General features: G+C 45.8%; 1 protein-coding gene across 1 annotated transcript in view; it reads right to left on the bottom strand.

The window, feature by feature from the left end:
* Positions 1-249: 249 nt before the first annotated feature.
* MGAT4D (MGAT4 family member D) overlaps positions 250-17,415 on the bottom strand; it is a 720,909-nt gene continuing 703,743 nt past the window's right edge. The window contains exon 15 of the mRNA XM_086962223.1: positions 250-1,057. Within this exon, the coding sequence (XP_086818349.1) occupies positions 1,034-1,057 (24 nt within the window). The 3' untranslated portion in view covers positions 250-1,033. The remainder of the gene's footprint in view (positions 1,058-17,415) is intronic.

The following is a 17,415-nucleotide window of genomic DNA, read 5'->3' on the forward strand; positions in this document are numbered from 1 at the left end:
AGCCCTGATCTTTGGACTGGGTAAGAGTGGTCTGCTTAATTCAGACACTCTGTTCATCACCACCCCCTTTTCTGAATCGTTTACAGTTTTGTAAGCAAAAATCAAACCACAATATTTACACTTATTTTACAGTTTTTCAACCACTTTACTCTCAATCGGAACAAACATATCTACATCGTGAGACACACACCGCATTCATCTGCATTTTGAATCTCTAAATTTATGGGAACCTCCAAATAAATGTAAGACTTTTTTGTCGTAAAACTAACTTTATTGTTTAAAACGCAATACGTTTCGCAACAGAAAAGAATTTCTAAAACCTGTTTCTGAAATACACATTTTTTAAACGTGTGTGCTATTAATCCTTCAAAAATATGCCTTTTTAAGTGGTGCTATCAAACGATCGTACAAAATCCGCCCAAAGAAGGCAAGAAAAGGCCACTTCATTTATATTGGGATAGCTTGCATAATCATTGGTTCTCTGAAAGCATAGAAGGCATACGTTTTTAGGAAAGCTCAAACAGCAGAGGCAAGCTTTTGTAGATAAGCCCTTTCACTTTTCTTCCTGTCTGTATCTACAAGTGCGCACTTAGGGGTCAAGTCCAAAAGCAGTCTGTAGTTCAACAAATAGAACATTCTGGCTTACTGAACTCCATGGGCCGAAATTCTATTACTGTAATGGATTGTACTATGATTGCATTAATATAGCACTTACTACCCCCCTGAAGAGACGTTGAAGCGCGTTTACACGCTGACTGTTGAATGGCCACAAGTCCAGCTTCCCGTCGAGGTCACCCGTAATTTACTTCAACATTTTATAAATAAATAATTAAATATTCAAGTTCTTTCAATCTTTCCAAATATACAGAAATATTAATAAGGCATTGCTTTTCTCCTTCCCTCCCGTTCCCATTAAAAAGATGAGTTCAAAGTGTCGATGCTTTTCAGCAGTTTCATCAAATGCCCACTAGATGGCAGGATCTCCAAAGAAGTCCCAGCGTATTACAACTATCTCAAACTCAACAGGTTCCTTTCAGCTTTTGACTTTGATAAATATCTGCAAAAAACAAGAAAAGAAAAGACGAATGAACTTTACCTTCAAAGAGAGACATGGGTATTCTTTTCACATTGATAAACACAAAATTCTTCTGTGGCTGACGTAATTCCATAGAAACCAAAAGCGTCCCATATTTAAAACTGATCGTGGCAATGTAGTACAATTGTAATTCAACATCAATTTAAATTCTTATACATTTTGGTAATTACATATTAGGAATATAAATTAATTCATGACAGGGATGGACGCGAAATATAAAAAAATGCATTACACAACACATCCACCGATTTTACAAAGGAAACTAAAATACACACCTTAAAATAAAATGACAGAGTAGTTGGGGCAAGTAAATTAACAGCACAATAAAAGCGTGCTTGAAAGAGTAAGAAAAAGAGAAATTCATTGCTAATTGATTGTAATGCTTATAAATAGGTTTTCATAACAAGATTACTTATGAAAATGATGTTTTATTATTCATTTACTGATGAAACTAATGATTCTAATAATGAGGCTTAACATTTCTCTTGCTTCTCATTGAAATGCATCATGAGTAGAATATGGTGCAATTATGTGATAAAAATAGCTACAAAGCCGACATTTACAAATGCAATAGTAGAGACCATAATGATCATAGAAAACAAGAAATGATTTTAGCAAAATATTTTTAAGAAATATCTACATGCATGGATGTTGAAAAATTGTGGAAGTAGTCTATAGTTAACATTAATCAATTTTATGTAATAATACGTTGGTGAAGGAGTATTATTTTTCTCTTATTATGAAATTATGATGAAATACAGACAGAGAGGGAGACAAACAGAGGGTGACAGAAGGAGACAGAGGGAGGGAGACAGTCAGAGGAGACAGACAGACACAGACAGAGAGGGAGACAAAGAGAAGACAGAGGGAGAAGGAAATTAATTTGCATAAAAACATCTAAAAATGTAAACGCTCTATAGCACGGGTACTCATAGCACCTGTGCAATAGTGCTAATGCTAGTATAGTAATCAGTCACTGTGGACGGCCCAAATACAACATTCAGGCCTTGCTTAACAGTTCTCATGTTGTTTTTGATGAACATTAATCAGAATAACGGTCTACATCAGCGCTGGCACTCTGGACAGATAGAACTTTCCACATTTTTAGCCATTTATTACATAGGAGAGCAATATGATGTTCACCAACTAACAGTATACAGGACTGGCAAAGGGTGTCCCAGAAAAAAGACCCTCATGCACGTGATGGGTATGGTGGGTTCGAAGCGGTATATATTGGTTCTCCGCTTATAGATCACGTCTGTGCATAATCATTAGGTCTATTTTTGTTATGCAGCCTCCACCCGGAGGTTCTTACCCAAGGTTGGTGCAGTAGTGAGCCAGAGATAAAAATTATTATAAAAAACCAAAAACTCAGAGATACGGAATTTTATTCTGTCTGGTTTTGGGTCTGGTAAACTCTATTGTAGTGCATCTTGTGAACTTGATAATGAGTAATAGTTGCACTTAGAGTAACAAAATTGGGGAAAAAGGGGGGTGGTTAAAAATTGGTCGACATGTTTCTGCCTTGGTTGCCTGGATTCTAGGGCTTACGGGCATTCATCAGGACCGTTAGTGAAATAACGTGAAGGACTAAGTAAATAAAGTGCTCAAAATGTGAAAGAAAAAGGTTATTGACCTGTTCCTATGTTTGGAGGTCTTATGGTACCTGTAACGAGTAAACACAAGTTTGCAACACGCATACAGGGAGGGGGGTGTGGGGGGACACACATAAAGCAGTGATTGCTTCTCATTTCTATCATTGATAGACATTAAACAACTATAAAATGACAATACTTTACAAGACCGGTTTTCATTCATGGCAATGTCAACTCTCTCTTATACTTTCCTTACTCATGCAGTTGGCTATAGCATGCTTCTAGGTGAATCAGTATGCATGTGTTGGCAGACGAGCGTGAATATATCTCGGTTTGTGTAGCAATACCTGTGCAATTCAAAGGTTGCTATCGGCAGTGATTATGTTTATTTCGTCACTTATTGTGCTGTGAAGTTCACTCGGGTGGCGTAGTGAGTGGGGTAGGTCTCGCTTATTAGTGCGTATTCCCTTAGGTGAGGCACTCGACTTGATGTGGGATATACAACGTGATACAAGGTGTTTATTAGTTTTAATGCGAGTGGAAAGATTGGCAGCATTGGTAACACCGCCGCTTCCCGGGTCATTTCTTTACCTCGCGCAATTATTATGCACACTCCCTTCGGTGGTAGAGCTCTTGGAAAAGGCTACGGGGAGGAAAGGATAGGTCAGCAATTAGAAGGGGCACAGTTTAATACTTGCGGTTTTGTAGAGGGCGTTTGCGTGGTGTATCCTCACATTACCTATTGCACCCGTTCCTTGGCTTCCCTGTGTGCGCGCTGTGCTGCTCTTACCGAACCGGAAGAGGTTGGTGTTGCTTCCGGGTCGTATTAATGGGCGTTAGCTGTATAGCTGGTGATCTCCTATTGGTCTGAACCTTTTGTTTATGTAACCATAGTGATCGAGCGTTTTTCTCGGCATGCTCTACGGTTAAGCAAAGGAGATTGAGTAAGGCGCCGGTTTAGACAGATTAGTTCTTAAATCGCCGCCTAGTTGGTTGTAGAAAATGGGGGGGGTGGTGGGGGACTGGGTTCAGCAGGTTGTAAATAGATGCATTATAGCATTTGTGGGCTGTTTCCTCCTGTTGTTTTTATCGTTATTCTTATCCCTGGGGCAAACCTCTGTTTTAGGTTTTCATGGGAACAATAAAATGTAACAGCCAACATGAAGGTTTTTTACCACCACGATGGTATATTTTTCGTAATTAGTATGTTAATGTCTGGCCTGATGTAGCTACCAAAGGTGCAATGAAGAAATGTGGAGTATAGATCATGGTGTTCTCAGGTCTTAGAAATGTTGGGGGAGGGTTACAACTCTTTACAGGATAATTATTTTCTTGCTAAAGACAGCCAGGGTATATTGTCATTCAATCCTTCTCTGTCGGTCTTGAGTCTATGTACCCATCTTTGTTCTTTTTCGAATAGGGTTCTCTCAGCATTATGATCTTTGTTCGATAAGGTTTCAGGGATCACCCATTGCAGATCAAATACAGTGTGGCCCTTTTCCAGATAGTGAGTGGCCATTTTTGTGGTGCTTTTTTTACATTTCACGTTGCTCCTATGCTCACATATTCTCTGCTTCGCTCTCCTGCATGTCATCCCAATGTAATTTAGTTTGCACGGGCATGTGATCATGTATACAACGTGCGTCGTGTTGCAGTTGGTGTGGTTGTTCAAAGTCCTTTTAAAGTGATCCTTTCTCCTTTGATCAACATATATCTACTTGGAAAATGAATGGATCTATTTTCCACCTCCCCACTTTTGATTAGAAGAAGTTCACCAACTAACTCCAGTTAATTACCAGGGTTCCTGATCAAGGGAAAACCTTCCCTTCTTACCTTATTTCATGATGATGTTACATTTGCAGATACTGCTAATTGTTTAATACAACAGAATAGCACACAGAGTATAATCAACTTCTTTTTGAGCAGTGGGCTACCTGTGCTGTAAAACTGTTCTTAGTAAGAGCTAACTTAATTGCTTGCTTCATCTGCCTTACATGCTTCTAAGAAGATAAATCTGTAGATGTAAAACTAGAGTTTCGAATTACCAGACAGAAATCTGAAGCTGTCTTCAATGTCAATTCCTGCTTAACAGTACCACTTAATAATGGGTGACCATGTGTGGAATGCGATAGCACCATTTGGTTATTGCAACAGCCCTATTTGGTTATTGCAACATATGCTATCAATTGCGATCTATCATCCCTAACTCCAGAGGGAGTGCTTGAAATGAAAAGGTTTTACTCAGAAAGAGTCGTTTTTTTTTTACATTTTCCTTAAGTTTTTTTCTATGAAGGATTTACTTCACAAATGAGACTGCACTCTGTCATATACAGAGCTGGCTGGAACTTAGCTTCATAAACTTTATTTAAGAAGGGGAAAGGTTTTTCCAGTCATATTATAGAATCACCTAGATTCCAAACAAACGACAACACCCAATCAACTTATTGGTATATTTGATGATTTCTAGCTGAATTCTGGGAAACAACAGTGATTACATACGAGTTGTTATTTACTCTGTCGAGTGAAACCTTTCCAACCTCGAAGCAGATGTTCACTGGCCTGGGTTTCCTCTTATTATGTTACTTTCAATGTATTTATATTAATACTATAAATGCTTGATTGAGTATGTGGTTGTTAGAAATTGCATTCCTGGCTGACTGGGGTATGAGCCCCGGTCAAACAGAAACCACAATCCTAGTCCGGGTAAGGCACAATAGACCCTAAGTTAACCTGTGCTGACCCTCTGGTACCTTGGCACAGAGCATACAGGCTTAACTTTAGAGGAAATGTGTAAAGCATTTGTGCAACACTTAAAACAGAAAAACAGTGAAAACACAACACAAAAAGATTCCACACCAGGTTAGAAAAATATATCTTAATTTAATAAATATAACAAGACCAAAATGACAAAACAATAATAAAAAGAACTTGAGATATGAATTTTTTAAATAATAAACCATACAATAGTGCTTACAAGCAAAACGTGTGATTTGTGATATATGGTCGCTTTGGACTGAGACAAAGTCAACAATTCAGGTCGACTCAGTTAGAAACCCACTGATCAAGAGCACCTTAATCCTGGATGTGGAGCACTTGAGTGGATCCTTGTCGAAGATGCGCTGTGTAGCAGAGGCAATGCATCGAATCCGAGGTGCATTGGCAAAAGAAGGGTGCAGCACTAGCTTTTGCATTTATTTCTATTCACAAGAAGTTATTCGGCCCAACTTTCGCTCCAACCCTGTTGGCGGCACAGGCAAAAGTCATTCCTACATTACCTTACGGAAGTGAGGTCTTAAAAGGATTGGACAGTGGCCAATTAGACAAAATTATTGCTAAAATCTACAGAACAGTGTTTAAGCTACCTATACAAACGTCACCAGCTCAAATTAGGCTGTAACTGGGCATCTGTAACCAATCACTGGCCAGATCTATGAGTTTCTTAATGTGCTGTCACAAATTGAGGTCGTCGAAGGAAGGCAGCCTAGCGCAACACCTATGGTTTTGCCTTAACACAAAACTATGGCATGCAGGGCATGAATATTGGGAAAGAGGACTAAAAACTTTAGGTTTGAATGAAGTTTGGAACCTTCAAGTAAGCCACAATGAATTTAAAAAGCTAGCAAAATTAAGTGCAAAAAAACTCTCCTTATTGGAAGACAAGGCACGTCTGGCAGGAAGAAGCCACGGCTGGATGACCCTGCTATCATACGTCCAGTTGACTCCTCAGAGGTATCTAACCTTACCATTTACCGCACGCACCAAATCAAGTTTTTTTAAATTGAGAAGGGGAGTTATCAACTTGTTGTGTCACCTGCCTCAATGGAAAAGAGATCACGGCCAGGAACATTGTCGACTTTTTTTGGAAACCATAAGGAAGACATAATACATATCCTATGCCTCTGTCCAAACCTGTTGAAGGAAAGACTGTCCCTCTTAAGGAAACTCTGGAACATCAACGAGACCAGTTCATGCAGACCCGCAGTTTTGGCCTACTTTGACCCACGGAACACCAAATTAAACTGTGCTTTAGTAAAGTTTATGGATCGAGCTGTAAAAAAACTAGGGGAGGGTACCCAAGAACACGATCCTTCATCAGAACAATAAATTGGCAAGTCCCTCCTGCAGCTACTCAGGAAAGGCCAACCGGTCAGAGTCATCATACCAACTGACTAAAGGGGCTGGGCACCCTGGCTGGACTACTCGAGGCCAAACAACAAAAGGGGGGAAGGGGTATTTCTTACTACAAGGACCTGAACTTCCAATTTCTTTTAACATGTATATTTTAATACTTTGTACTTTGCAAAGGTTTTTTAAATCATGCAATAAAAATTCCTTACATTGAGGATGCGGTGCGATGTCCTTATGCATCGGCATGGAGAATCCTGTCAACAGGGCTTGCGATGCTAAGGTTGGTGTCGAGAATGTGAGGCACAATGGAGATGATGCGTCCGTTCTGATGAGCAGCGGAGCTGGGATGAGGAGATTCGTCGTTGAGGTTACCGTCGAAGAGAGATGCAAAGAGTTTGCACTGGGTAAAGCGTTGCATAATGGTGGTTCCAAAGGCAATGTGTTAGTCCCAGATGTGGTATGCAGCGGTAATGCAAGTCTTTTACAATGGGTCCAATCCACACAAGAGCGGCGATACATCGCTTCAGCTTGAAGAAGTGCTACTCAGCCGAGGAGAGTGTTGATTCTGCTCTGGGATGTGTCACTCGGCAGAGAATACATCAGTTTAGGTACAGAAGCACTTTACACCTGCTTCCAAGAGCCCAGGACTGGGGTGGCACCACTTGGAAGGAAGACTCACAGATGGCAGAGTCTGAGATGCAGAAATAGGTTGGATATAGGTCTTTTATGTCCCTGAGACTTCAGTTCAGGAGGCCAGCCAGCTAGCCCTTGGAGTCACTCTGCATTTATGTGAGGTAGGTCCAGTCTCCTCTCAAAGGCAGGAGGCCATCAGGCTGCAGGTCAGCACAGCAAGGTAGGAGTTCAGCAAAACAGCAGTCCAGCAGAGTAGAGTGGCAGACCTTTCAGCAGCCCAACAGTCCTTCTTCCTAGCAGAGTCTTCACAGGTCCAGAAGTGTACTGAAGTGGTTGTGCCAGAGGTCCAGTTCTTCTAACTAGTTGTGCCTTTGAAGTGGAGAAGACTTCAAAGACATGCCTATGAAGAGCACCAAGGTCCGGGGGCGTGGCTAGCTAGCCAACATGGTGGACAGGAATCCCTAAAGCTTAGACCGTGATCCCCCGTTAATCCGGCTTATTATCCTGCAACCTTCCCATCCGCGTTACCACTGATTGGGACCTGGCAGCGGATGATTTCCTGCACTTGGTGAGACCTGTATTGGGTAGTTAGACCCATTGTGACTGCGTTGATGGGAGCGGAGAAATTACGGCACTGACAATGGGTAACCCGCGTGAAGGCATTTCAAGCTAGAAGATGGCAGACTCCCTTCCAATTGGACCTGGGCAGAGTTTAACAGCGGGAGCACCACTGTGGGAAGAGAGGCAGACCACGCTGGTCGAGGGTAAGGAGAGTGCAGCATTGACACTGGTGAGCCAACGCGTGGGCATTCCGGGCTACAAGATGGCCGCCCACATCTGAATGCTCCCAAGGTGGTAGAAGACTCCCCTCCAGACCGGCCTCAAGCAGTGCTCAACAGCGGGAGCACCGCTGTGTGTGGAGAAGCAGAATCAAGCCGCCGCATCCCCTGGATGCCCAATCACTGGGGGGGCGTAGAGTGCGGAGTCATCCACCGAGAGGTGCATGTGCTCCGGACGGGGTGGCGGTGGAGGGGGCGGCAGAGCGCAAACTGTACCTTAGTACCAGTGCTGCAGGAGGCATGGCTGTAGAGGAGCCACGTTTGTCATGGTCTTGAACTGCCCCCCCCCCCCGCCCGCCGAGACTGCACCAGGAGCGGAGACTCATCCTGAGTCCAGGATCTAAGAGTTCACCGGACACCCCAGCATAGCTCATTGGCGCAAATCCTGATGAACCGGGACCCCCTGGAAGTGACACTCTGCACTCTGGTGAGACAGGCACCGCAAAAGTGAAGAAGAGGTTGGAGCGGCCCAGGGCTGAGGTAGGCTACTACACAAGAAACCTGTAGGAAATAACACCAGTGGGGGCGCCGAGTTGTGCACTGAGGAGGGAACGAAGGCAGCCACACTTGTGGTACATGGTGTGCAGAGCCTGAGCAGGACTCATCTGGTGAAGATGTTACAGTGAGACGATGAAGGAGCAAGCCTACCACTACTAAACGGACATTGACCAGGGGTCCCTATCGACGTTGCTGTGGCACCTGCAGGAAACAGTGGGGGAGCGCGGTGGGGGCACTGCATTCACACAGAACTTGAATGGAAAGTCACCCCTGGGGAACTTGGCATCACCTGCACTGCCTTGAAACCACGAAGGTTAACATCTTCATACTCAGACACCTGTACAACGCTGTGGCCTAAAGCGTGACTATCACTAAACACCGGAGAGAATCGCCCTAGCAGCGCATAACTTAGGCGGTTGGTACAAGTGCCCCGTGAGCAGACAGTGGGGAGAAACGAGGCTACCACAAACTGCCCGCCTGACCAAACATCCTGTACAGTCCGCACAAAAACTGAACTCTTCAAAAGTAACATTGCCGCTGGGACATCTCTACTTCTGGTGCCTGTCCGCAAATGCCCACGGTGCAGCAACTCGTAATGGGTCGGATGAAAGCCAAGATGCGGCAAGGTCCATTTCGAGTGAGTAGCTTGGACCCAGTAAGCATGAGCACTAGAGGGGAGACAGAGCCTACGACCACAGCTCTGGCAGCAAAAATGGACTCAGTACTCAGAAAATATAAGAGATGCGCTAAAACACACCCGGACCTCTATGGAAACCAAGGTCACATCGGACTTTACCCTCCTCCACGCAGACCACAGTAAGCTGGCAGAAAAAGCCACTGCGCAAGGCCAAACCCTGAAGGAACTCCAGCCTATCACACAAAGCCACATAGCTGCGCTTCAAGTCTTGATAGACCGCGGTCACGATCTGGAAGACAGAGCAGAAGATGCAGAGGGTCGCATCCGCCGCAACAACATCCACGTGGTAGGCCTGCCGGAAGGAGAAGAGGGAAGAAACCGGGAGCAGTTCACAGATCGATGGCTGCGAAATCTCCTACCCCAGGGAACACTGTCAATGTAATTTGAAGTTGAAAGATCTCACCCCATGCCGGCACAGAAACCCCAACCAGGAGCCAGACCCCGGCCGTTCATCTTTAAGTTACTCAACTACAGGGACAGGGACGCGGTGCTCCGGGAAACACGCAGGATGAACAACCTGCAGGTGGGCGGCAGCCAAGTTATGCTCTTCCCCGACTACACTGCTCTGGTACAGAGACATAGAAGCAATTACACGGCGGTGAAACGTCAGCTTAGAATCCTGGAATCGCCTTACTCACTGTTGTTCCCAGCCCGACTACGAGTGGTCACGGAAGAGGGGACCCGCTTCTTTGACTCACCTGAGGATGCATGGGACTGGCTGGAGAAGTCAGGACTATTGTCAGGTGAGAGGCCCTTGGGCCCAGAGGGCAATAACTCAGCGGGCAGGAGAACAAGACGAAGACGACGAAGGGGACAATGAAGAATGCAAAGCCTGGGACAATGACCCCGAGCCCAGAGAACATGAGGAGGGAAAGGCAGGAAGCCTTAAAAGCGGTCACAACTCTCGGATCCCCACACCCCAAAGAATGACCTGACCCCTACCCATGTGACAAGTTAATACCCAATGGCTCATCATCGCCATCAACTGAGGTATCAGAAGACTTCGGCCTGCCAGTGGTAACCCCACAAAATGCGGATGGCATCATATGAACTATTAGCATCGAGTTGAACTCTGCCATGGACTACTTACGCAAGTAGAACTGTCTTTGTTAAAGTTTACGCTCTTGCTTGTTGTTGGGTATAGGGGTGGGCCCACTTGGTTGAATGAAATGCCCGGCCTGCATAGGGACAGTACAGTAGCAACGTGCCAACCATTGGTCACATTAAAAATATCACCAGGAACGAGAAGAGGGGAAACCACTCACCTGATTCGCTGGCTAAGCCTACATATTGATGGTCCCAAGCAATAACACAGGTGTTTATATGGATGGCACATCATACATATAGGAAATGGGGGGGATGGCCATAGCACAGCATCACTAGAGTGAGCACCCCAATAGGCAACATACTGACCTAGTTTACACTACTTAACAGTTACAGAGGTTTGGACAGATAACATCAAAATGTCCACCCCAGATGTTACGATGTTCTTAGTTCTTATATTTTTTTTTGTTGCAGCACAACGATACACCTTCACCTCTCCCTGCCCTCCGTACTCTATGGCATGGCCTGGCCCTGGCTTTTCTGTCGGCTCAACTCATTAGAAATGACACAAGCTGACATAATCACATGGAACATAAGTGGCATGAACACACCACGCGTCGCTGCTCCGTATTCGCATACCTCCAGAGACATTCGGCTACAATTGCTTTCCTGTACACAGCCAGAACTAGACAAGCTGCGCAAGCGCTGGAGGGGCCAGGTGTACGGCACAACATACTCGGCACACGCGAGGGACACATTAATCTGGGTGAGGGCGGACACCCTGTTCATCTGCACGGACACAGTGGCGGACCCAAACGGCAGGTACACTCTAGTACGGGGGACATTCATTGGCCAACAAATATTGATATACTCTGAACAATGACCAATGCTCATTTCTGGCACAGTTGTCCAAAAACCTGATCCCCTAAGTTGGGCTCCCCTGGTTGCTCAGTGGGGATATCAATTCGGTGTTGGATGTGCAAACGGACATATCCTTCCCACCCCTCCAAAATACAACAGCTACATCTAACGCGCAGGCGCTCACAAACTGGCTATCACATTGGGCTCTGCTAGATCTGTGGTGTGCCCTGCACCCTGCTGACCATATCTACTCTTACTACTCAGCAATACATGACCTGCATGTGCAGATGGACAGGGTGGTGGGCTCCCAATCGCCAATCCCGCTGGTCGGGAAAGCCTAATACCTAGGGCGGACACACTCTGACCACAACCCTATGAGGCTATGGCTAAACTGGGAACCTGATTGCCATTCCGTACCCACCTGGCGACTCCAGCGACTGCACTGGAAGACCCGGAATTCCATGCATCCCTGTAGTGGGATGTTCTGGAGTATTTTGAGCTCAACGAGGGGACGGCTGGGTGTACGTGCGCTCTAGAAATAATGTTAAACTCAAACTCAAACACGGCGACCAGCACATAATAGATTGGGATGCCCACAAATCAGCTATCAGTGGTCATTGTCTGAGTGCCACATGGAACATACGCAAACAACTAGCATTATCGCTCACTCACGTTGAGTCCCAACTACTCCAATATGAACAGGGGGGCTAGGGTGGAGACCGACACTCAGACAGCCATGAGGACCTCAGGGCGCAACATGCAGAATCTCATGGAGCGCCTAAGAGGCCACAACTATGCAGCCTATACGGCTCGTACCCATGCTAAAGCGGATAGGGCAAGCTGGTTACTAGCCTGGCTACTAAAACAGGAAAATAGCCATGCTCCCATCGGAGCCATACGCACTCCTGAAGGAGCCCTGGTATACATGCAGCACGAGATACACAGGGGATGTCGGATCATTACGCGCAGTTGTACCGATCCAAAGGGCGCTGCTCCATCCCAGATCTGGAGAGGTTTCTGGAAACTACCCACCAACCCACGATCTCAGACGCACGCCAAGAGGAGCTAGATGGCCCCCTCACTCTGGAGGAGATCAGGGAGGCAATTGGGTCCATGGCGTCTGGGAAAACATCGGGCCCGGACGGCCTCCCTGCATCATACTATAAGGCCTACCGGGAGACGCTGGTACAGCGACTGCATGCACTTTACTCCACAGCCTTGGAAGAGCACACGCTGCCCCCATCAATGCGCGAGGCCTACCTGGTGTCCCTGCTCAAACCAAGCAGGGACCCGGAAAGCCTGGGATCATACAGACCCCTAGCACTCCTCAACGTGGACTATAAAATATTTGTCACGGTGCTGGCGGAACGCCTGGCGCCAGTTTTACCTGAACCAGTCCACAGCGACCAAAATGGCTTTGTGCCTAACCGTAGTATATCACTGAAATTGCAGAGGTTCTTTAAGGTGGCATTGGATAGTGCACAGGAGTGGCCCAGGGCAGGATGCCTTGTATTGGATCTCGAGAAGGCCTTCGACTGTCTGGAGTGGAGCTACCTTGCAGCGGTACTAACACGATACAGTCTGAGCTGGGAATTCTTCCAGATAGTTGACCTATTATACAAGAACCCTACGGTCAGGGTGCGAATGGGCCCATACATCTCTGATGCAATACCAATCTCCAGGGGCACAGGCAGGGATGCCCGCTTTCACCCCTCCTGTTTGCACTAGCAATTGAGCCCCTGGCAGCGGCACCAAAGAGCAACGCTGGGAGATGGAATACCCCTTGGGGATGCAACACATCAGATGTCACTGTGCACGGACAACCTCTTGGTCTTCGTGAGGGATGTGGAAAATATTCCAACTCAGCTGGCGCACACATTAAGTGACTTTGCCTCTCTCTCGGGACTTAAAGTAAATGCCAACAAATCCTGCCTTTATGCATTCCGAGGGGACACTCAGGATCCGGGCTACATTTTAGAAGGCACAAGTATGCAGTGAAAAGCCTACACTTTCCGCTATCAAGGAATCCAGATATATCGTCAAGCAGTGGACCTTATTGACTGCAATCTGGAACGCGCCGTGACAGCCACAGATCACAAGTACACTTATGGAAAATGCTCCCACTAAGAGTCACTGGCAGGGTAGCATTATTCAAGATGGTGATCCTTCCCCGCCTTCTGTACTATTATGTCAACCTACCAATATATATCCCTGCAGCCTTCTTTACCTCGCTCGCTAAACTACTTAGGGACTTACTCTGGGGCAACACATGTCACAGGATAGCACTGACTAAGTTGTACTTACCCACTGATCAGGGAGGTCTTGCTGCGCCTTGCTTTGAGCACTACTATTTGGCCGCACAATTACGGTGGATAGCTCGCTGGCTATCAGACAGAGGACGTGAAGACACTGCGACCATATCCCCTCCCCTCCCTCTAGAATATATTGCTAAACTATTTCACCCATCCGCTAGGGCCCCAACACGACATTGCTCCTCATGGTAGTGGCTTATAAATGCTACCGTCATAGTTTATACCTCACCAGAGCGCTAGTCCCATACGCACCAACCATACCACTGGAAGGTTTCCCCAGAGGGTCTGGGGTGCGTACACCCCTCAAACTTGCTGAAAGACACAAAGCTGACATACAGACCTTGGGAGATCTGTACCGGGACGGCACGCTCATACCATATAAATCTCTGGTTGAAGAGACAGGGCTGCCACTGGGCAATTCTTGCATCACCGCTCCCTGATTGCATCACTGACTTCTAAGTGGGGGGATATGTCGGTGGAACCGACCCAACACTTTACCATACAATATCTTCACGTTATGGGGCGCGGCAACACTTGATCCGATGGTTTGCTGCTTCCTTACGTACAGACGCAGCAATAAGTCTGGAACCACTGCGCCAAAAATGGGAAACTGACCTGGGGCGACCACTGGAGGATAGGGAATGGGATAAGATACTGAAGAGCCCAGTGCGCATACCCAGAAACATGAGGTTCGCCAAATATAACTGATTATAGTCATAAGAGCATACCTCACACTCGAGAAGATAAACAGGTACTTTCACTGTGCAGATGTGGTATGTCCTCGCTGCACCGAATTGGGGGATGGATTGGTACACATGTGGTGGAGCTGTCACAAGCTATCTCCCTACTGGTGGGCGGTCGCATGCACAGGCCGCATCATTCCCTTTGAATGGTCTACTTATCTGCTACACCACTTTCGCAGAACCCCGGTCACAAAGGTTTCCTCCCGCTTCCTTGACCCGGGCTTAGTGGTAGATAAACGACTACTGACTAAGAAGTGGAAAGCACAGGACCCGCCGCACATGCAAGCATGGAGGTATTTACTTTGGGCATGGGGCAAAGCGGAGGGAGAAGCCATTCTAAGAGAGAAAACATTGGGAATCCGGAAGACACCTATTGCAACACAGTGGGAGGGACTAATCAGGGCCTTGACACAGACTGTGGGGGACAGCCTAGAAAGGCGACCTGAACACGAGGGAGGCGCTCTAGCGGAGAATGAGGGATAGCCCACCAGTGGACATTAGCAATACCATATACACGCTCGTACACTATCTGAAGCCAAGGGTGGACACCGTTGCGATTTCTGGGTGGCGGATTGCACCTGTGGAGAACCACGGGACAGGACGGCAGGGGCGGGGGGGGGGGATATGGTGTGCAAAACACTTCCAAAAATCAGACTATGCTACAGTTACTAGTTTTAAGTTTAGTTTTCGAGTTTTATCTATAACATCTTTGCACTTACCTATGCTGTAGGACCTGAGAGGACTCTGTACACCATACTAAATTAACCATGTCACTGATGTATGATGGGTTTTATTGGGTCGAGGCTCAGCGTGTAACAAGGTCAATAATGTCATTGACATGTACGGAAGATCATGCAAAGAAAGGGATAACAATAGGGGTGCTAAAGTGCACCCCAGTTAGTGCCCATTCATTACTGGCACCAAGTTTTAGTATCTAATAATGTGTGCACTTTTAGCAACATGGTGGAAGGGATATCAAGTTAGGCCAGTTTATGTCACTAGTTAGACAATGTTCTCAAAAACGATTTTATTTCAAAATCGAATTTGCTGCTATGCAACTGCTAGATCCTGGGGCGGCTCAACTAAGGAGCACCAGGGCGTTGACCTGCTATTGAGAGTGGGCCATCACACAAGGGTCAAGTATTGTTCTCGGTCTGTTGTGCCTGTCCCTATGAGATGAAGTGCGCATGTCAGTTTGGTTGTTTCCTTAACCACAGCCAACCAGACAACTGTACTTCAGCTCTTGCAACTAACAATGCGTCAGTGAGCTCGGTCTCCCTGTGAGCGTTGTCTCTGCCCGCTCCAAACAATTGGGTGCTGCTGTTGTACTGTTATTTTATACAAACAGTATGAAAGCAGCATCAGGATTGGTTTAGATGACGGGCTATATCATCTGCACTTGAATTGTGAAGCGATCCGAACGTAGCGCAGGTGGAGCAAGCTATGGAGCAGAATCAGTGCTTAATTTGAGCCGGTGCTTTCTGGTGCTCAACACGGGCACTTAATTGGTTTTAGGTGCTCAGCACCGGCAACTAATTATCAACATTATACTTAGAACAGTCTACCACATGGTGGCGCTGCTCATCTAATTTAGAGATGAGCAGAACAACGGTTGTTTAGGAATATAATAAACATTAAAATTGCTAATATCTGCCTCCCCAGCCATTCTTTAGCTTTTGGGGGCCTGAAATAATCTGAACTGTCGCATTTACATGCGAGAAAGATGGTTAGTAGTTGTTTTGGCAGGAATGACAAGGGTGAAGGGTCGTGCAAGCTGCAGCGGCCTCCTGGTCAAAGCCCTGGCACTTACTAGTTTACCAATTAAGCACCAGCAGAATAGCTTGGGCACAGTTTATTGAAGTGGACCGCAGGCGTAATGTAAATTAACTAAAACATTGTGCTTAATGCAGTCTGCGCTGCTAGTTGTGATCGTGCATGGAGCGAGAAAATGCCTCACCACTTTCAAAAGTCACCAGCCACCGCTGGCTAAATGGTGAGACTCTCCTCTCCACCAACACTATCAATACCGCACACTGATGCGCTCACGTAGCTTGCATCGTGCTGTATTTTGTAGATGAAATAATAGCAAACAACAATCGCTGCATATAATGAACAGTGGAGTAATATTGCCATCATGTGGCCAAGTAGCAAATGTCTTTTTTAATATTTTCTGGCGTGCTTAATTTATTTAGAAGGTAGTCAGTCATCTTCCTACAAGCACTTGCAGCAAATATTGCAGTGGTTTAAAAAATAAAGCAAACAGTGCAGCTGTCTATCTCTGGTAATCTATCAATCTGGCCCTGATAACATTTATGATCATTAGAACTCTGCTTGAAATAGAAGCACACAATTGAATTATTCACCTTGAACAGAAAACAGTGACTGGGGGGGGGGGGGGGGAAACCTTACAAATGAAAAAAAAATAACAACAAGAAAGCCATTATTTACTAATCTATGCATATTTATTGTGCCTGCATTAAATCCAGGTCACCCTTATGTAGTTTGTGTTCCCCATTTCGTTCCCCCTGATTTTGGTTTATCATTTAGTTATGCTGCTTCATCTGTGTGTATCAGTTTAAGGCCCCCAGTAGACACAGAAATCTTTCTGAAGCAATTGTGGAACACAATTCAAACCTGCATGTGCTTATAGGGCTGAATATGGTTTACTTCCACTTGTCCTTGCAGTATTTCTATATTCCTCAGTTGAATTACTCTTTGTGTTTATTGCAAATAAACGTGTCAGATATTCTTAGCACAAATATGTTTTCTTTGGCTCTTTTCTGGCGCAGTGCAGGTCTGTCTGTGCCAGTGTATGTATGATGTGTGTTTTAGCCGGTAATGAAATGAGATCTCCCTTTTACACCCGACGTCACTTTTAAACCTGTTGTAATAATACCCTTCCATCGATTATTCATCACCCTACGAATGAGCGCCCTGCCGTCTGCTGACACCGAGTAGAACAATGCCTG

This window comes from Lissotriton vulgaris, chromosome 3_1 (assembly GCF_964263255.1).
Source record: "Lissotriton vulgaris chromosome 3_1, aLisVul1.2, whole genome shotgun sequence".
Taxonomy (NCBI): Eukaryota; Metazoa; Chordata; class Amphibia; order Caudata; family Salamandridae; genus Lissotriton; species Lissotriton vulgaris.